A 21,536-nucleotide genomic window follows, 5' to 3' on the forward strand; every position below is an offset into this window, starting at 1 on the left:
TATCAGCAAAACGAGGCAACAAAGGATAGAGCAGTGTGCACCAATGTGCATCATATGCATCAATTCTGGTTATTACCAGGAACAGAGAGGCTTGTAGCTTTGTATACACCGCCTAGCCAAAAAAGAAAGCACACCACACTCTTTAGCCTTTAGCTTTGATTACAGCACGCATTTGCTGTGGCATTGTTTAGAAAAGCTTCTGCAATGTCGTAAGGTTTATTGCCATCCAGTGTTGCATTATTTTTTAAACCAAGACCTTTCATTTTTGATGGTAGAGTCTGACCGCTGTGCAAAGCCTTCTCCACCACATCCCAAAGATTCTCAATGGGGTTAAGGTCTGGACTCTTTGGGGGCCAATCCACGAGTGAAAGTTATGTCTCATACTCCCTGAACCACTCTTTTACAATTTGAGCCCGATGAATCCTGGTATTGTCATCTGGGAATATGGCCGTGCCATTAGGGAAGAAAAACTCCATTGATAGACTAACCTGGTCATACAGTATATTCAGGTAGTCAGCTGACCTCAATCTTTGAGCTCAGACTGTTGCTGAACCTAGACCTGACCAACTGCAGCAACCCCAGATCAGAGCACTGCCCCCCCAGGCTTGGACAGTGGGCGCTAGGCATGATGGGTGATCACTTCATCTGCCTCTCTTCTTACCCTGATGGCCCACCACTCTGGAACAGGGTCAATCTGGACTCATCAGATCACATGACCTTATTCCATTGCTCCAGAGTCCAATCTCTACGCTCCCTAACAAACTGAAGCCGTTTTTTTCGGAAAAGCGGTCAGACTTTACCATCATCGATGCAAAATCCTGGTGGGATGGAAATAAAATTTTTGACGTTGCAGGAGCTTATCGAAACAATGTCACAGCAAATGCATGCCATAATCAAAGCTAAAGGTAGTCCAGTTACCTTTTTTTTTTGGTGGCGACTGTTTTTTTTTTGGCTAGGTAGTGTACATGAGGCGCCTCTACCAGCTGTGATTGTCAAATTCAAAACAATGACTCAACCTAACTTTGGTTGACTCAGCAGGAGTCAAGAGCAGATAAGATGGGCCTTTAGCCTCCTCACTGACAGGTACAGTATGCTGCCTGTCAATCAAGTCAGCCACACCCTTGAATTTTCAGACTTGGTAGTTAATTACATTTATTAATAACTTGTAACGATAATTCTTCCTCCGTTCAGTGTGAGCTGACAGAGAAATGATCTGTTCAGCCTGAAATGACCTTTGAACCAGGCAGTAAACATGTTGATTTTTGATGTAAAGTTTGACTTTTGAAATGATTGTATGTGTGTGGTTTCTTGGAGCTTCTCCAGTCAGCCTCTAGTGGCCACTCAAGGAACTGCAGTTTCTGCATCAGCTTCATTTTTCAAACACATATCTTTGTGCATAAGTCTTTTAACTCATCCTTTAACTAAAAACATGTTTTCAAACACTTGTGAAAAATGTTTCTTCATTTTTAAATTAACTCATTTCTGAAGAAACTCCTCTATGACGCTGACTTCCTGGATCACTGAGGGAAGAACAGTTTGGGCTGAAGCATCCATTCCTGCAGAATCTGTCCGATGTAGTTTCTTTTAAAAACTTTCGATTAAAAATGAAAAACCTCACATTTGCCTCCTAAAAGCAGCAGCTTAGCCGCACCAAATATTTCATCCTACAACTGTCTCTGTCATGCTTGAGTAATTAGTTCCTGTCTGCGGCAGCAGCAGCGGCTCCACAGCGCTGCAGACAGCATGAGCGACGGCTGCTTTTTCCCCTCATAAGTGTTCTTAAAGCTTTTAAGAAAAATGGGATGATTCATGCGAGGAGCACGTGTCACGTGTCAAAGATTGAGGAGCAAACTGAAATGTTTACCTCAATAACTGATTGGGGTCTGGGTTCATAAATTCCTCTGAAATTAGAAATAATGTCAGACAGAGCTGTCATTGTTAGTTTGTCTAAAAATCATTTGTCAACCGTGAAACAGTAAAGACCAAATTTGATATTTTTATGAGATGCATGTGACGAACACCCTGTCCAGTTTTACTGCCCTTCACAAAGCCTGCCCTTTGTTAGGTCGAGCGTAGAAGTTGAAACACTCAGGAGCTCCGAGTGTCCGAAGTACAAAAACTACTGGCATGAACAATTCTTGGAGTAAAATCGTGGCAAAGCTTGGCAGATCAGTGACATTTGCAAAATAAAAAAAGTTTTTACATTGTTAAAATCTTCTTCTACTCTAATTTAAGAAACGCTGACCCCTGCAGTTTGGGAAAGGCTCCTATGAGCAGTGTTAAAAAGACACTTGCATATTTCAGCCTTTACACTAGCAGAGTTAGCTCCAGCAGCCTTCATTCCTCCTTGCAGGTTAAAGTCCTCACACCTGAGCTTTCTACTAGGGCTGTCAAAACTGACGTGGTAACCTTAAGTAAAATTTTTATAAACGCCACTGATTTATTTGGCTTGCGCAAACGCATTCTGTTTATGACTCTGTAGGTTGGGAAATCAAGAATCGATACTGCACTAACACAACTTTGTGGTTGACAAGCAGATATAAGTAAAGACGGTGCTTGAACAGGAAATTCAGCTCCGAAGCACTGCCAGATGGCACCCTGGCCATCCAGACTGGGCCGTGCTTAGGCACGACTGCTCCCTGCAGCGCCATTCTCCCGCTGGAAGGTACGACCAGCAGTTACACGAAACGCAATCTCACCAGAATCAGCACAATGAGACATGGAGAGCACTGCTACAACTTTAGAGACTTTCTGACTGACGTCTGAAATACAGGATATGTCTGCAGTGCGGCTCCATTGTGCTGCGTCTTGAGTGCGTTTGTCAACTCACACCGGCTGCTTTTTCAGTCCAGCAAGCTTTATGACTGACAGACAGCTGGAGTCACATACCAAGGAGTTCTTGCGCTTCCAACTCCATTGATAAGTCTCTCTTCATTCATGTTGGGCTGTAAAACCTCAAACCTGTTGACTCCTGGTCTGGCTCCGTTCATTATGTCGGTTCATCATCCTAGTCAAGCCAAATACAAACGGATTTCTTTTGAAAGTCACTGGCTGTTTTTAGGTAGTTTTCAGTCACGACTTCCTGCCCTGCTTGATCTTCCCTGTGCTGAATTTATGCATCACAGATGTACGCGTCACAGCTCTGCGTGGCTGCGTATTACCTGAAACACGATGGCGCAGCCATGCAGATGTACTGCAACAGAACGTATCCTGTGTGAGTTGACATATTGATTTGAATAAAACCTATTCGATCAGTTTGCCGTAACAAAACGTAGACACACTGCAGACTCATCCATATTTTAGCCATGATGTTACGTTGTTTTGGTCTGAAACAGCCGTCCAACACCCTGCTATAGTTCAAAAGTTGTCGTGCCAAAGCAGAGAAGTGAATCAGGCCTGAGCACGGCACACTTGCGATCAAACCAGCCTAACAAGCTTGGCTTTAGCACGGTACGGTACAGTCAGTACGGTACAGTCAGTACGGTACAGTCAGTACGGCACGGTACAGTACGGTACGGTACGGTACGGTACGGTACGGTACGGCACAGTATGGTACGGTACGGTACTGCATATTAGGGTACGGTACGGTACGGTACAGTAATGTCCAGTATGGTACGGTACGGCATATTAGGGTGCGGTACGGTACGGTACGGCACGATACGGTACAGTACAGTACAGTACAGTACAGTATGGTACAGTACAGCATAATAGGGTATGGTACGGTACGGAACGTTACGGTACAGTATGGTAAAGTAAGGTATGGTACGGTACGATATGGTACAGCATTTCCTCAAATACCACTTGCTTGCCAAGCATTCAGCGGCTACAGAGAGATACACTGTGCGAGATCATTTTTTTAAATGTGAAGTGTCCAGAGAATTATCTATAATTTTCCAACCAAAAGTTCTTGTTGAACAATGTGTGATGTATGAGCTCTATCAGTTTGTGTTGAGCTGCCAAAAAAAAAACTGGCTGTTTAGTTTAAAAACTTGAAAATGATCCCTTTAAGATACATCTGGAAAAGATTTTTAAAAAGATGTGCGAATAATTTGAGATCAATTGCGATTAAATATTTTAATCAGTTGACAGCCCTACTTTCTACGCATTGTTCCACACGACTTCATCGCCATTTTACAAATCAATCAGTGCTGACTATTCAACCAAACACAGAGTAAACCAAGGTTTTACTCCCTAAACACATCTTTTCAGCAGCTCCTAACTTCTCCATCCCCGTCTGATCTTTGGTGAAGACTCCAGCTTCTGCCTCCTTGTTAGGCTGATCTACCGTTCCCAGACTCCCTGACTTTACGGCGCTCTGGTGCCCCACTGAGCTGTTCATTAGAGAGATAATTACATCTGCAGGAAATCTCTCTGCACTGCCTCGTCACCTCTCCGTGTCTGATCAGAACCCCGGCCTCATCACTCTTCCTCTCCTCACCTCAGACATCCCTCTGCTGGACGCTGGTCGGGCAGCAACCCGGGGCGCTGGCAGCTGGCGTGATTCATGGGGCGGAGAGCTGGATCCGTCTCCTTGTAATCACACGCTAAACTTTGGAGAGTATTGATCAAGCGGCTCCGTCAGAGCCATTACTGACACTTGATGCGAAGGGTGTGCCAAGTGCTGAAACTCTGCTGATGTTAGTGAGGAGAGGATTAAAGGAGGGAAGAACGAAGGGAGGAGAGTTTGCAAATCAATGTCTGCAAGACAGGAAAACTGGAAAATATGCAATCTGCGTCGATCAGAGGGGGAATTATCTAAAAGATGAACTACCTTTTTTTCAAGTGTCGTTAAATGTTAACTATTTCAGACTTCAGGGGATGTTTCTGAAGCAAATCAAACTCGACGTCTTAAAGAGAAGCGGGTAAACCCTCGCTCGTATCCTCCTCTCCATCCAGCCTGCAGGCGGCGTGAACTGGGGCACAAACAATAACAGTAATCATGGAAAATCATGTGCTGCTCCGGCGGAGGAGACCAGCTGACTGGCTGACTGCTGGAGCCCCCGAGGGCCTCGTGTTCAAGCAACAGAGACAACCAGGGAGGAGGGTTGACGGCCAAGGAGGAAAACATCAGAGAGCAAAGAGAAGGATTCACCTCCCTTCCCCTCTCCTCCACACGCTTAGTCATCCTCCTCTTCTGCCCTTCGCTGTCTCCTTCCCCTCCTCCCACCGCCATCCTCCCTCCTCCTCGGACACCCCCGTGGAGTCAGCAGAGTGGTACAGTCCATGAACACTCTTTAGGCTTTAAGAAGGATAGGAGGACGCGGCCTGTGGCCTGACTCTTTGACGGATGTTGGTGTCACAGATAATTAATAAACGGCGGGGTAAAGGGGCGGATCATTGACTCCACAGATCTACATAGTGCTGACCCCGTAGATAAATCCACCGCCGGACTAATTACTGATCCTGAAATGAAACTGATCAAAGCGTCTCCCCCTTTGAATGAGACGCTGCTCTGTTGTGACTTCCGCTGGAGCCAGTATGAGGCTCATGAATGAGGAAACCGCAGATCAATGAGCCACTCTGTACAGTAATCTACTGCAGTCTTAGCTTTCATTACAACATCAACGCGTCACTGATCAATGGGCTGGGATCTCATTACTGTCTGGCCGCGCTGAGGAAGCGTTCAGATCAACGTCTGGGGAGCTGAGGCCGACATGTCAACCAATGTCTTTGATTTATGGACGCAGAAAATTTAGAGGATGAGCCCAAAATCAGAAACTGGAGGAGTCTATATCATCATTTATTCTTCTGTTTAAAGTAAACCATCTTTATGAGCTGATACACACTAAAACCCAGAATTTTGTTGCAGAAGATGTTGAAATGTGATACTTCATGCACCCTGATGGGGATATTTCATTAGTTCTTGAATGAATTTTGATCAAACCAGAATCATTTATGGAGAAAAGTGGAATAAATGCAGTACAATACATCAAACGTCTTCAGATTCTGACAATCTTCAGGCAGTGTTTGGGCTCAGGTGTGGCCAATGGCTCCATCTCATCCACCAAGATCTTTATCGGAACAAAAACAGATCATTTGGTTCAGCTAGAGAAACCAAACTTGGTGAAACCATTCATGACATTTATTTTTATAGGTTTGCCATCCACACGAAACCACTACGGTGTGTCACTAAAAACGGTGTTTTCTGAAAACTCCGGCCAAAATGAAGATTTTGGAAAACTCCCGTTTTATGGTATTGTGTAGATGCCGGGAAACAAAACGTCACTGCTGAATGGCAGGGGCTCATTCTGATTGGATGGCACGGGTTTTACATCAAAAAAACACTGTGGCATGCTTTGAGCCGCACTTATTGGTGGATTTGCTCTAAACGTATGGATGAAAGTATTTTTAAAAATGAATGAGGGGGGATATTGTTTTTAAACTACGTAGGCCTTTAAGCATAACACATGATCTGGCTGTGGAGAGGCTCCTCAATCGATCTCGTGTTCCTCTTTCTTTCTCCCAGTTTCCTGCTCTATTTACTGTCCTATCCCCTCTGGATTTTAAAGATGGCTTCTTAAGCCCCGTTTCCACCAAGTACTCTGGTTTAGATCAGTACAGTTTGGTACAGATTGGCTCTGTAAAGCCTGGTTTTGTTTGTGTTTCCACAACCAACTGTGCCCTCTCATGGTAGGTGGTAGGGCTGGGCGATTATGGTAAAAATAAGAATCTCGATTATTTTAAGTGATATTGAAATCACAATTAAAATTCACAATTATTCATTTATTCAAATACTTCAGTACTGATTTAAACACATCTTTAAAGAACTAGCAAGTGGCACACACAGTATTATTGATACACATAAGTCACACACACTCGCTGTGGCTGCACATAGAACACAGAAGAGCTATGAAGCTCAGGAACTTGCATACATCTACACTGTGTGACATATTAATTGTTTTTCTTGGATTATATTGTTTTTATGATTGTCAGATGGCAAAATTGAAATCACGATTAAAATGCAATTAATTGTCCAGCCCTAGTAGGTGGTGTGCATGCTGGATGCGGATAAGTAATACCGTGATGCCATAGCAGCGCAACACAGTTTACCCAGCTAATAAATCCAACGCAGAAGAAAACAACACAGTAAACAAGGAGCAACGATGGAAGACATCCAGCAACCCATCTTCTTTGTGGTTTCATTGTAGCTCTTTGATACAAAGACCAATCAAGTTTTGTTTCAGAGAAGACTGTTTGCCACAAGAAGAAATGCAGCCACTGTTGTACAGGAAGTGATGATTCTTTCGACCAATCTGCAGAGTTGTAGCTCCACCTTCCGAGATCGGATCAGTTTATTCTGGCACCCCTACGAAAGGGTCCCAAAAAGTGGGATGGTTCATCTCAGTTATTTGGGGATCTGTCACAGGATTGGTCAGTAGAAACGCCATAAAATGCGTGCCATGCTGAGATGAACCAAACTGAACCGCTTGGTGGAAACGAGGCCTTTGAGCCACACCCAAAGCCTGCACTTTGGCTTTCAATAAACAATCTTTTTCAAACTAAATTGCCCATCTCAAAAGTTTAACATCCTTAAATCTAACAAAAAATTCTGAGCACTTGTGAAAAAGTTAATAACTTTTGGGTTTTGGACGTGGGTGGGAAAAAAGGCAGAATAGTCCTACTTTAAAGATTTGGTGGAAGAGCTGCAGAATAAAAGTTCTCTGAAAAATATGATAGAACCATCCATCTTTCGGCCAAGATCTAAACCAAACAAGAAGTCATTCTTCAATATTTGGGAGAATTGTATTGTGTTTTTAAGTCAGTGGAGTTTGTTGAGACTGGAGGAATCTACATTGTGATTCCTTCTTGTCTCTACAAGATTTCATCTGTTTGAGTTTGAGTATGAAAAATACTAAATTTTCACTTAAAATAGGTAAAATATGGATATTTGGTGAGGCAAAAATAATCCAACGAAAGCAGCAGGTTTGAATGACTCAGCAACAATTTTATCATTTCGAGTTTGGTTTTGAGTTTTCTTCAAATTCTTTGGCATTTCCTGAAGTGATATCTGAATCAACCCTCCTCTGCTTGGTCAGCATGTTGGAAAGACTTTACTGATTTCTTCCAATGCCACACAACGGACACAGAATGTGATATTTATACACTGGCTTGAATTTAATTTCAGATTTTAAACCTCCTTCAAGTATTTGGAATTTGGTGTTGAGAAAAAACTCAAAAAACTTTAAGTTATCTAAACAACATAAAGGCGTTACTTCCTGTAGCTGATCTGTGTTAAAGCTCAGAAAAAAAGCAGTTTACTCCAAGGCAACAGTGGCTGAGTTTGTATGAATTAAACACGGAGGTTAATCCTGATCAGTGACTGTGAGGTTGTGCTTATATAATTTATTGAAAAGTCACATGACTCTGGGATATTTCTTCACGCATTCTGAAAACAGTAATGGAGGCATGAGCTGCTCAAACGCTGGAGAGATGAAGAGAAACGATGCCTCGTACTGTACGCTCACCAGATGTTGCTCACCTTTGGCGAGTTCAGTTCAGCTAATTGGATTATTTCTGTCTCGTGAGCACAGCTCGGAGCAGATTCAGGATCAGATCTGAGCCTGTGGAGGCCTGCAGCTCAGTCCCAGCATCAGGGTCATCAAGAGCGAGAGCCGAGGCCTCCACTGAGAACGTTATCTGCAGCCTCCATAAACCCCTGCTTGGCAACAGTAAACAAACAGGAGGGGGAGGGAGGAGGCCCCCGAAGGCCCCTCAGGGCCCTCAGAGTACAGTACGGCACAGCTGAGTGCTCCAGAGCACACTCCCTGTCTGCCAGCTCGCCTCCTGTGTCAGGACATGTGGGGTGATGGGAGACGGGAGGAGGGTCACGTCATGAGTGCACCGCCGCAGGCGCTCGGCTGTCCGCGCGTTCTGCGTGTCTCTCCCTCTAAACTGAGTCCATTGAACACAGCGTGGAGAGTTTCAGCGAGCAGGGTGACTCCAGAGTCGCTTTAGCAGAGGAAATAAGCCAGAATAATGCACGACACGGAAAAAACAGCCAGCTTTCAGACGACAGCGTCTTGTTTCCCACAGAGGCTTAGAGTTAGAGGCGAGTACAAATTGCTCATCGTGTGCAGTGAGACGCGCGTTGCATCAGCAGCAGGGAGGAAGCTCAGAGGACCAAAGGAAACTCTCTATGAAGATGTTTATTCTAAGAGAGTTTATGAAGAATTATAATTCATTCATAGTAACTGCTGAGGAAGACATTTAAGACATTTATCAATGACTCTACTTCTTAGTTTCCAGTTTGGGTCGTCCAGGACTTTACTGATTTACAGCACATCTAGGTTTCTATGACAACACCACGCTGGCTGACGAAGTTTAGAAGTGAGAAAAGATTAAGCACAGAGATCTGTGTTTTTCTCTGCTGAAAATGATTTCTGTGATTAATTTTGTAGTGATGGTGGACACAGGAGCCTAACTGAGACAGAAAAAGGACAGAAGAGCAGAGGAAAGCTAAACAGGAGAGAGATACCGCTCGAGCTAACAGCTAATTAGCCTTTAGCTAGGGCTGCATCACTCTATAACACAGGGGCTAAACTGTTTGTGCTAATGTTCATTCCAACCAACAGTCAGCAGTTATTCTGCAGTGGTCTGTTCAAACTTGAGAATCTATCAATAAAATGAAGAGTGAGGTTATGTTAGCTCTGATTGGTAGATGACTGGCAGGACATAACCAGGGTTTACTAACGTTACACATTACAAACACGTCTTAGAGCACTGGGCTGCCAGGTGTGCTAAATATGAACAGCTACTAAACTACTTACAAACTGACAGTGTTTACTTACTGTCACATTAGCCTACTAATACGTCGGAGCACGGGCTAACATATAGCTGGCTGCTACAACATTTGCTTGATGTCACATTTCAAACTGTAGTGCTACGTGACTGTACTGATAAATCCCTTACCTCGGCGCATCTTATCCAGGTAAAGTTGTCTTGAACAAAGTAAATTTGTTTTGATCCATTCTCCATGAAATTCCAAAACAAACACTCACCTCACTAAAAGTAATTTACAACAGTGTGCGTAGAAGCTGGGCCACAAGGTGGCAAGAGAGTGCAATCAAAACAGATCCTCCTCATAGCATCTTAAAGACTATTTTAGATCACCCTCTTTAAAAAAAAGTTCATTTTCAGAATAGACTGAGACTGACTCTGGTCGTTTGTGGAAAAGAAAGTTTATTTCCGCTTTACAGATCGGCTTTTTGAATGAGTGTCTATGCAGTTGCTGGTGCTTCTGAAGTCAGCCTCTAGTGGACACTCGAGGTACTGCAGTTTTTAACACTTCTGCATTTATATTTTAGACTGGAGGTTGCCGCTTGGGTTGCAGAAAGTTGAATGACTCTTGTGTTTGTTATGTTTCCTCTCTGTGCTCTGGAGCCTCGTTGGTCAACACAGGTGTCAATCATTATGTCACATCACTACTTTTTTAAATTACATAACCAAATTCGAAATTAACTTTCAAGGAAATTGAACACATGGATTTAAATCAGCAGGATGAAAACTTACTACAACAATGGAGACAGGGTGAGTTTTATGCACTATGCTGCAGCCAACCAGCAGGGGGAGATGTCACACATTTGGCTTCAATCTAATCACAACCATTCTCACAGCAGCGAACACATACATGGGAGGAACATGCAAAAACTGGACTTCCAAAGCATCAGAAAAGCGCCTCACAACTTGTTGAATAAACCTCCTAATGTACAACATCCTGCAAAGATTTTGATGCATGCACTCCCAAAAAGTTTTCTATTACATTTGATTTTTCAATCTCAAGCATTTAATTTGGATACGCATGCTTTTAGAGTGACAAGTTAGCGCCACAAGCAGGTTTGTAGATCAACACAGGAAGCCAGAAACACTGCAAATGCCACATGTGAAAGGTTAAAAACCGTCCTTCCAAAGCTCGATAAAAGCACCTATGAGTTTGTTGAACATGTCTGTTATACACTGTTCTCTGTAAAGCTTCAGAGCTACTAAGAGGTGATGCTGTGGAGTGTTTAAAATATACTTAATGTAAAAATAGGAGGAGCACAAATAAGATTTTAATGCATGCACTGCAATGCCCAGTCATGCAGAGACGGCTTTGAAACAAAATGTCCCGATGAAATGCAAAGACAGAGAAGAAGAGAAGATGAGGGACAGTGGGTGAGGAAGGCAGGCATCTGAGGGGAAGGACAGGGGCACTGCTGGATGGTTGTGCATGTAAAGGGGGAAGCGATGCTGCCTGCAGGCGTCAAACGGGGACGGGGAGTGTCACTCCGATCAGTCGAAAGTGTCATGACGGGGAGCGGAGCCGCGACCTCTGATGGAGAGAGGAGGGGGGAGAAACAGAGGAGAAGAGGGGGACACAAGGCACAGAGTGGCAGAACAGAAAAGGCAGTGACAGCAGAAACAAGAAGGGTGAGGAAGAGGGTGAGGCGAGGGGGAGAAGAAACAAGAAGGGAGTTTGTGGTGGGCCATCGCCTAATCCTGCCAGCGCTCGGGGCTTCGGGAACAGAGGAGCGATATCAGTAAAGACACATTCACAGCCTGCCTATCGCTTAAATGAGGCCATTTCTGTCTTTAAAAACAAGCTCTGTGCTCCTGCTACTGCTCCTCTTCCTCCTCTTCCTCATCCACCACCTCCCCGGCAGTCACCAAGTGGAGAAAGACCTGCGAGCTATCTGCTGCCCTCTTTAAAAATCACACTATAAGATCATCTGAGCGCTGTTCCACACGGCTGGTGACCTAAAATCGCTGCTAAATCACATCTGTGTGAAAGACGTCCTGATAAAAACAAGCGTCAGATGATTTAAAGTCACAAAAAGGTGAAATAGTCTCTTCCTACTGCTGAAACGTTTGTTCGTTGGTAAGAGTTTCAAAGACCTGAAACCTCTTTAGATAACTCAACGGTAACTAATGAACCTCTTTTCGCCGAGATGTCACACGGAAAACTCCTGCAGCCCCGGTGACATCTAATTTAAGCTGTGTGCCGAGAGAAGCACCACAGCCGTACGTTAGCTCTGTCATCACGCAATGACAACCAATACATCACCACATCGCCACCACAGAGCTTCTGCTGCCGCTGGACGTCAGAGGAAGTGTCTGATAATGGAAATGTTATTTCACTCTGACAGCCCTGGGTGCTTTCTCTGGAAATGAAGAGGTGAGAATGTTCAAACAGACTTTAATTTGGTATTCAAAGATGAGGAGGGAAGAGAGAGTGAAGGAAAACATTCATCAAGGTAGAGGTGGAAATGGCAGAGCAGAGAAAAACTTTATAAAAATAACAACACTTTCAAACTTTTTAATGCACCAAAACTAATAAACTTCCTCAGAAGTATCTTTTTCCTTTGAACACTATCAACATTCACATCTGCAGCTGGAATTGGATTTGGGTCATTTTTCCTGTCGTTAATTTTCACTATTTTCTGTCACTCATCTCAACTTTCAGATATTTTTGTCATGTTTTTTTCCCTGGTTGAATAAACTCAAAAATACACCAAGGAGCTGCCTTTCCTTTAAGATTCTGTTACTGCCACCTGGGTTCACACCTGACTTGAAGTTCAGTAACTTCTCTGTCACTCTGCTAGGAAATGTTTAGCAGTGACAAAGCTATCAGAGGCTAAAAGGAGCTAACTGAAGCCAATCTGTTTTGATGTTTGGTAGGTGGCTTGAGATTAAACCACAAAGCAGATATTAAGACAACTGCTCTCAACTGCAACACTCTCAAATGTCTGACAGAAGCTAAAGGAAGCTAACAAAAAGCAAACTACTAAAGCAAAAAGAAGCTAAAAAAAAGGTAATCTACCAAAGATAACAGAAGCTAACAAAAGGTCAACCACCAAAGCAAACAAAGGCTAACAAAAGGTAAACTACCAAAGCCAAAATAAGCTTAAAAAGGCAAACTACCAAAACTAACAGAAGCTAACCAAAGGCAAACCACCAAAGCTAAACATAACAAAAGTTAACAGTAGGTAACTACCAAAGATTAAAGAAGCTAACAAAATGTAAACCACTAAAGCTCAAGGAAGCTAACAAAAGGTTCACTGTCAACTAAAAGAAGCAAACAAAGGGTAAACTACCAAAGATAAAGGAAGCTAACAGAGGTAAAATATCAATGCTAAAAGAAGCAAACATAAGGTAAAACACTAAAGCTAACAGAAGCTAAGAAAAGGTAAACTAGTTAAGTCAAAAGAAACTACCAACGCCAAAAGAAGCTAACAAAAGGAAAAATACCAAAGCTTAAAGAAGCTATCAAAAGGCAAACTACCAAAGGTTAAAAAAAAAAGCTAACAAAAAGTAAACTACCAAAGATAGAAGAAGCTAACTAAAGGTAAACTACTAAAGATAAAATAAGCTAACGAAAAAGAAAACTACCAAAGATAAAAGAAGCTAACAAAAGGCAAACTACCAAAGCTAAAAGAAAAAGCTAACAAAACGTCAACTACCAAAGCTTAAAGAAGCTAACAAAATGAAAACTACCAAAGCTAAAAAAAAAAAAGCTAACAAAAAGTAAACTACCAAAGATAGAAGAAGCTAACCAAAGGTAAACTACTAAAGATAAAGAAGCTAACAAAAAGAAAACTACCAAAGCTAAAAGAAGCTAACAAACAGCAAACTGTTGAGGGGGGGGCTGGCACTGACATTAAGGTTTAATCTGTCAACATGTTGACTTGAATTAATTCTTACTAACAGCATTTTTGGACAGCTGCTCTCAAAGTCACACAAGCCAAAAGGGTTAAGACAGATCAAGGGTAGCTAGTGAAAACAAGCTAAGTGGTTTTGTCTCAGACATCAAGGTTTACTCATAATAATGTGATAGACAACTGCTCCTGTAAGCAAAAAACTGAAGAGGATAACAGGAGCTAACAGATGCTAAGAACACAGTGGGTTTGTCTTAGCCATAACTGTGTAACCTGTGTTGGTGTCTGATTAGTGGTTGGATGTGAACCTTCACAAAATTGCACCAGACAACAGCTCTCAAATGAATCCATGCTAAGAGGCTAATAGAAGCTAAAAGAAAAAAGCTAACAGACGCTAATAGAGTGTTTTTCCCCTGGCTTCTGGGGTTTAATGCACTTTGATGTTTGGTTGGGGGCTTAAAGCAAACCTTAAATAAAAATTTTATAAAAAAACACACACAAATTCAACAAACGCTACAAAGCTAATGGTTAAAAATAGAAGCTAACAGAAAAAAAGTGAAAAGAAAATGAACTCCCCTGAAGTTAAAGTCCCATTTAAGTGAAGCATATTGGAAATATTGATGTTTTTTGTACAAGTAGGGGCTAAAAGTAAATAAATAAATAGAAGAAGTCAAGTTTCATCACAAAATATCGGTATGGTTGGTGTTTTTCTGCTCTTTCTCTCGCCGTGTGCGTTTTCTATAATTCGTAGTTTGTGTAGATTGTGTAGAGCTCAGGTTTTCCTCGTCTTGTCTTGTTCTCCCGGCTGTGTATCATGTCCACCTCTGAGGAGGATAAAAGCCTGGAGGCTACGAGCCGGAGACCACATAAGCTCAGAGTTCAAACCTGCAGCCTGACACGAATCTGAGATGAAAACTCAGAGAGCGTTTTCTCTCTGCTGGAGCAGATTTACTGTATCTCTAGATACTCCTGCTAACCTCAGAACCGCGCAGAGTCAGGGGGTAATTTCAATTATCTTTCGGCTGAAGAGTGAGGAGGAGTGAAGAAGTTTCTGGCTTCAATAATTGAAAACTGGCACTCTTATTTAACTCCTTTTCAGCCATAATGTAAGCTAACAGACACTGCTGCTTCTGTCTCTGAAACCTTCAGATTACCAAGAGCTGGGGGCTGAACAAAGTCCTCCTCCTCACCACAAAACCTCCAGAGAGTTTGGAGACAGAGCGGGGCGAGCATGTTACTTGAATTTCTGACACACTTTTAGAAAGTGTTAATCTCTGATTACTGCAGGAATTACTGTGCAAGACTATTCTTTGATTTCCACGTACTGGAACAAAAACGAACGAAGCAAACTGAAAGAAAACACCTCTGGAAGCTGGAAGCTCAGCTCGACAAACAGGGTTAAACGCTCTGCTCATTTTAAATCTGTTGAATATTAAGAGACTTGTCTTACACTAAATAACACCAACAACGGCTTCAGAAAGGCTCTAATTAGCCGTCATCAAGCAAACAGAGACCAAACGGAGAAATAATTGGACACCACTTCCTACAAGTTTAAAGAGATGCAAATATTCCTAAAATTTACTCTTAAATCTCTCTTTAAATCTTGTGCATGATTTAACTTGGACCTAGATATTTCATTTGTACTCAGAAGGAAAATCTTCCACACTAATGAAACGCTGTTTTAAAGCCACATTCATTTCAGGGTTATTAGCTGATAGACTAAAGATTAAAATCATTTACCCAAATTTAAAACAATCCCATCCAGTAAAATCTTTTCCAGATATTATAAACACACTCAAAGCAACGAGGGATGGAAGCAGCAAACTGTGAGGATACGAGAAAGCTGACGTACATTAACACAAAAAAATCACTCAAAAGTGACAAAAAAAACTCAACAACATAGACTTTATGATACAGATAATCAGCCGTTTTGGTTCATTTTCAGCTTCTTTTTTTTTAGAAAAAACAATATCAAAGAGCCATCATAGAGAAATTTACAGAAGTTTAACCTCTTCAAGGGACATTTCAGAGTTTTTTAAGGTTTGTGTGAGTAACATGTCATTAATAATTGCATTAGCATAAATTGATTGAGCCATTCAAAAAAATCTGATTTAAAAAAAAGAAGGCGGTAGGCTACAGCTTTTAGCAAAAACAAGTATGCCATGTCACTCAGATCATTTTGAGACTCTGATCCAAACTGTTAGCACTTAGCTTTGCTTTTAGAAAGCCTGTTTGCTTTCGGCTACTTGCAGATGCAGATATCTCTTCCTGATGAGGTCTGCAAACCTAAAAAGAAACTAAAAAAATAAACAAACTAAGCTATAAGTGATGCGTATAGCGCAGATGACATCCTGTTTGCTGCTAACACCGTTATTAGCCAGAGTTTACAGAGGAAAGGGCGACTCCATGGACGAGGAACAAGAAGAGGAAACTTCTGAGCTAACTAGAGAGATGCATCTGGAGGTGCAGGTGTGCAAACTTCGAACTAATGCCAAAAAACTAAAAAGACAACTTCCTGTCAGAAGTGAGACTTGGTACCAACAAAACTTCTGGACCTTTGGGGATCAAATTCAAGCTGCAGTTCACAGACGGTGCAGTTTGTAGTGAGTCCACACAAGCAAGAATTTTGACAGAAAGAAAACCTAGTTAGTGCGACTAAAGTGCTACAAGTTATTCAACTGCAGGTACTGCCATAAAGTGCAAGAACTTTTTTTATCAATAATGTAGAATAATCTAGCCAACTAACCACAATTAATTGCTGCAACAATATTCTTCAACTTTCAATATGAAGTGATTAGTGCTGAAAATTCACTCAGAGCTGGGTCTGAGACCTTCTGACTCATTCTACCCCTGAGGACAAGGAGGAGAAGGGTAAGATTAAGGGCCTAAGTGTTCCCTGAACAGATGAGTCTTCAGACATCTCTTAAAGTAGAAAGCATCTCTGTGGATTGTATAGAGTTCAGTAATTTATTCATCATTTGGGAACAAAGAGGAGAAGAGTCTGGCTAGCGATTTGGAGCCACGCTGGGCTGGGAGCACCAGGGGTCTTTCCCAAGCAGAGCGTAGAGGGCGAGAAGGAGTGTAGACCTGGATGAGGGACCCCAGGTAGGAAGGAGCCGTTCTTGTCAGTGTTTTGTAAGACAGAAGAAGAGCTTTGAATTTGATTGGAGCTGCCGCTGGAAGCCAGTGAGGAAGCTGAATCAGTTTTAAAAAACTGTAGCCTCGCTTGCTGCTGTTTCTCCAGCAGTCTCTTTTTAAAACATCCAAGCAGTAAACTACTAAAGAAACACAACACATACCACCCCTCTTCAAAAGCAGGGAATAAAAAGCCAGGTGTAGGCGTCTTACCTGTGGCAGGGCGGAGCTGAGCTGCCGCTGCAGAGAGTCCCGGTCGTAGATCACATCCTGAAGGTGCTGCTGGGCCAGCCCGAGGCTCTCCTGGGTCTCCCTCAGTGTGTCCAGAAGCCGGTCCCTCTCGTCCAACATGTTGACCATCAGCTGCTCAAAGTGGGAGTCCGGGTCCGAGGCGCTGCTCTGAGAGCCGCGCTGACTCAGCGCCGTGTCCTCGCTGATGGTGGGCATCACCTCGCACATCATCTTGGCTCTAAAAGAGAGGTCAGGAGAGACTCTATTAGAGGTCAGAACAGGTTTCTGAAAGACTTGACTTCCTCCCACGTGCGATATTTCTCTGCGAGTGGGCGGTTTGTGTTTGTGTGCCTGTGAGTCAACGCGCAGGGATGAGGAAACTCCTCTAAAAGTCTATTCTGAGGGAACTTAATCTCTATATTTACCATAACTGGATTTGAGTTTCTGTCTTTCAAAACTCCTCACAGAGTTCCTGACTGATGAAAGAAGTCGATGTGACTCTCCGTCTGTGTGTGAACATCCTCTGCGTCTCTGTTTCTAGCGATGAGCGTCTCTTCGGCCGGCCTGACACAGTTGGAGCTCAGCTCGGTGTCACCGCAGCGTTCAGAGCTGCAGAGACGTCTTGGGAGGCTGGGCGTTCTGCCCCAGATTTCACGCTTGTGCAGCTTAATGGGCAGTTACATAATCCAGCATATCTATGCTATGGCAGAATCACGCTGCCCTGAGGGACCTCAGGAACCCTCAGGAGGGTTTATCGCAACCCAAAGACCACCGTTTGTGGTCTGAAACCTGGTTTCTATCATCACGTCAAAGTCGTCTGATTGGGCAACAAAAGCTATGAGAAGGATTTATAGTCAAGTTTAATTAAAGGCAGAGGGTGAAACTCAGAACACTCTGACACAAGAAGTTACAGTCTGTGTTTAAAGAGGGGGTATTCAGGTTTTTCGTGGATCTAAAGTAACAATGCTGCGTATTCGTACTGAGCATGTGCAGATTTTCAAACTTCTACATGTCTACATGTTGCAGGAACCTTTTAATCTGTGTAAACACTCTTTAAACTGTTTGCTAAACAGCACCAGATCTTAATAAGACCTTAATGAAACTTGCTGAAATTATGACGTCATCACATTAGGACACTGCAAAAATCTTATCAAGTGTTTTTGTCTTATTTTAAGGAAAAATTGTCATATTACACTTAATATGAGCCACATTCACCTGACTAGTCCAGAAAAAAATCTTGTTTCAAGTTATTTAAAGACAAAATGAGGTCTGCATTGGTTGTAACAAGTAAAAAAAATCTGCCAAAAGAACAAGAGAAAATTGCTAGAAAATTTGATTGAAACCAGATAAATGTCTCAATACAAGTAACTTCTCTCTTGTCCCATAGGCAGATTTTTTTTTACTTGTTACAAGAATTCGGACTAGAGAAAGACCGATGTGGATTTTTCCAGGCCGATACCGATATAGAAACTGAAATATACCGTTATTTTGTAGTCAAGGAAGCCAATAACCGGTATTTGAAGCTGATATTAATTTGCAGTGAAAGTAAAAATATTGGTGTCAAGATTTTGAATAATACAAACTCCAACACTTAACTTCATTCAAATACCTTTAAGCATGGTTTTAATAAACAGCTCCCAGGCTCAGCAGCATGTTTTATAAAGTTAAATCAAAACTGAAAAAATAAATAGCTAAAGTTTTCAACAGTAAATAAAGTTTCCAAAGTTTTAATGTAACTGCACTAACTGTAATAACTGCATTTCTGATTGGCTGTTTCCCAAGCCATGGCTCTGCTTGTAACCAATCAAATGATACTGTGGGTGGGACAGTGCTGGGGACTGAGTAGTAACTGCAGACAGCGGAGCGGCTGCATCAGAGCTGCAACAACGCAGTTTTAAATTTGTTTCTTATCGGCCGTCAGATTAAAAAAAAGACAGATGCCGATATGCTTCAAATGGCAAATATCGGCCCTGATAATCGGTCTACGCCTGATCCAGACCTCATTTTGTATGTGACTCGAAACAACCCATAACCTATAACCTAAAACTTGAAACAAGACATTTTTCCAGACTGGTGAGGTGAATGTGGCTCGTATTAAGTCCAGAAAGACATTTTCTACTGATAATAAGACTAAAACACTGAATAACAGCTGAGTTTTTTCCATTGGATCTCCAGGCCTCAAACAGTAAGATCTACACTGCAAAATACTGAAAACTTATCAAGTGTTTTTGTCTTATTTTAAGGAAATTTTGTCTTGTTATACTCAATTAGGCCACATTAAACTTACTAGTCCAGAAAAATGTTTTGTTTTAAGTTATTTAAAGACAAGAATGAGGTTTCAATTTAACAAGTAAAAAAAAATCTGCCTTTGAGACTAGAGAAAAGTTACTTGTATTAAGACATTTTTTCTAGTTTTAAGTAAACAGGTGAATGTGGCTCATATTAAGTCCAAAAAGACATTTTGTACTAAAAATAGGACAAAAACACTTTATAAGATTTCTGTTTTTTTGCAATGTACTCATAGCCCCACCCCTTGACAGGCCTCCAGAGGACTAGCCAATCAGAGAAAAGGGGGTTTGTGGAGCAGGTTTCACACAGAGGCAGATTTAAAATATTTCCACATTTGGTTTCATGCAATCCAAACGTGAGAAATAAGGAAACAACTTTTTCCACAGGGCTGTAAACAGACGTTTTGTTCAATGTGTCAAACTTTGAGCACAGCATGATAATATCAATTAAATAATCTCATCTCTTTGTGTTTCATTTCCTAAAGACAGATTTTATTTAATGTCACAAAAGTAAATTTTGACAGAAAACACAAAAGACCAAAAAATACTCAAATTTTCAACACGAGTGACACAACAAGCTGGTGTCAGAAAGAAGAGACAAACATTTTGACACTTTTCTGTCTCAGTTTTGATAAAATATGAAATCACGTCAGTCAGTGAAGCCTAATAATGCCCCTGGTAGTGACAGATAATCATCAGTTTATTTATTCTTGACGCTAAATTGTAATTTCTCAGTCAGTCAGCTCTTGCCAGATTTACCCGGTGAGATTTCTATATCCCATGGTCCAGACTCTGTCCCCAGACTTTGTCCCCTCTGGGCGGGTTAAATGAGAGGTCTGTGTCTCAGCATGTTCTGGCAGGGACGCCGGCTCTCCCATATTTTCTCCAGGCAGCCGTCCAGACTCTCACCAGTCCACCATTCAGCCACCATTCGCTGCCGTTTGGACCAGAGAGACCGAAGCTGTGTGTCGCTCTGCACGTGCCAGCCCTCGCTTACAGGGCGGCCAGAGAGAGCAGAGCGGGACACCAGCGGTGCATTTTAAGTAGAAGGTAGAGATTTATCCTCTGACTGTGGCTCAATGTGAGGCTGTGAGCAGGAAGAGGGCCGTGCATGAAAATCCATATGAATAGAGAATCAGACATTTCTGATCTAACTCAAGGAAGAAAATATTGACGCTGGGTGGAAACAGTTATTTTCTTGCTCCTTGAATTTGTTTTCACTGTACCCCAAAATTTATTATATCAGACAGAGGTGTCAAAGTATTCACATTCACATCAAGTAGAAGTAAAGATACTGGGGTTTAAAAAGACTTCTATATAAGCTGAAGTATCAACTCAAGCTTTTTACTCAAGTAGAAGTGTAAAAATACTGGTTTCAAAACTACTTAAAGAATAAAAGTAAAAGTAACTTAAAGGGGGAAAAATGACATTTAGATCAAAAGCTCAAAGCTGATTTATACTTGATGTGTCTGTGCCTTGCTTCACATCTACGCCCCTTTGCGTGGCCCTTTTCACAAAAATAATAATATATTTTTTTCCTTTTGAGACTCTAATCACTTCTTGACTCTACCTCCTGACATATTTTACAATCCCAGAAAAAAATACACAAGAACAGCAGCTGTCAATCACCATTATACATGGCACAAAGCCTCGTTTTTACATTTCTACAATTTTTTTTAAAGTTTGACCCATAGACCGTCTGTTTTTGAAACAGTAAATGAAGCACATCGGCTATAGCGGCCATATTGGTAGAGGCAAGTGCTTCACGTACAGCTATATGGCGCCTGTCGGTTACGAGACCCTGAGCTGTGCCTCTGATTGGGCGAGCTCCAGCTTAATATCCTCTGAACGGCGGAGTTAGGGAAAAAAACGTACCCCCCATACAGCATGTGCCGATAGTAAAATTAGCGACTCAGTCAAGAGATGTTTTTTGAACCAGGCTGTAAAAAGATTTGTTTGATTTCTGCTTTGAAAACAGCTTTTTTAGGCTTGGTGTGTATGTGACTTCCGGTACTTTCCAGAGCCATCCTCAAGTGGACACTCGAGAAACAGCAGATTTTAGCACTTCAGCACTGTCTTATAGTTTTAGACCGGAGGTTGCTGCTTGGTTTGACCACAGTCCATCTAGAATGACTGGGGAGATGGATTTTTGCCCTATACTGCAGCCAGCCACCAGGGGGAGCAGATTTTTTGGCGACCTCACTGGGAGCCAAGCTAGATGACGTCCATTTTTTTTTTACAGTCTATGGAA

At 42.1% G+C, this 21,536-nt stretch overlaps 1 protein-coding gene across 2 annotated transcripts in view; it reads right to left on the reverse strand.

Moving 5' to 3' along the window:
• Positions 1-21,536, reverse strand: part of ppfia2 (PTPRF interacting protein alpha 2) — a 219,948-nt gene that overhangs the window by 188,113 nt on the left and 10,299 nt on the right. For both annotated transcript variants that reach the window (XR_012600093.1, XM_074697910.1), the window contains exon 2: positions 16,980-17,235. Coding sequence is in view for 1 of the 2 variants with exons in the window: in XM_074697910.1 (XP_074554011.1) it covers positions 16,980-17,228 (249 nt within the window). In the remaining variant the exon portion in view is untranslated. The remainder of the gene's footprint in view (positions 1-16,979; positions 17,236-21,536) is intronic.

This window comes from Halichoeres trimaculatus, unplaced genomic scaffold (genome assembly GCF_033239565.1).
Source record: "Halichoeres trimaculatus isolate MK-OKI-2021-1 unplaced genomic scaffold, fHalTri1.1 fHalTri1_scaffold_21, whole genome shotgun sequence".
NCBI classification, from domain to species: domain Eukaryota; kingdom Metazoa; phylum Chordata; class Actinopteri; order Labriformes; family Labridae; genus Halichoeres; species Halichoeres trimaculatus.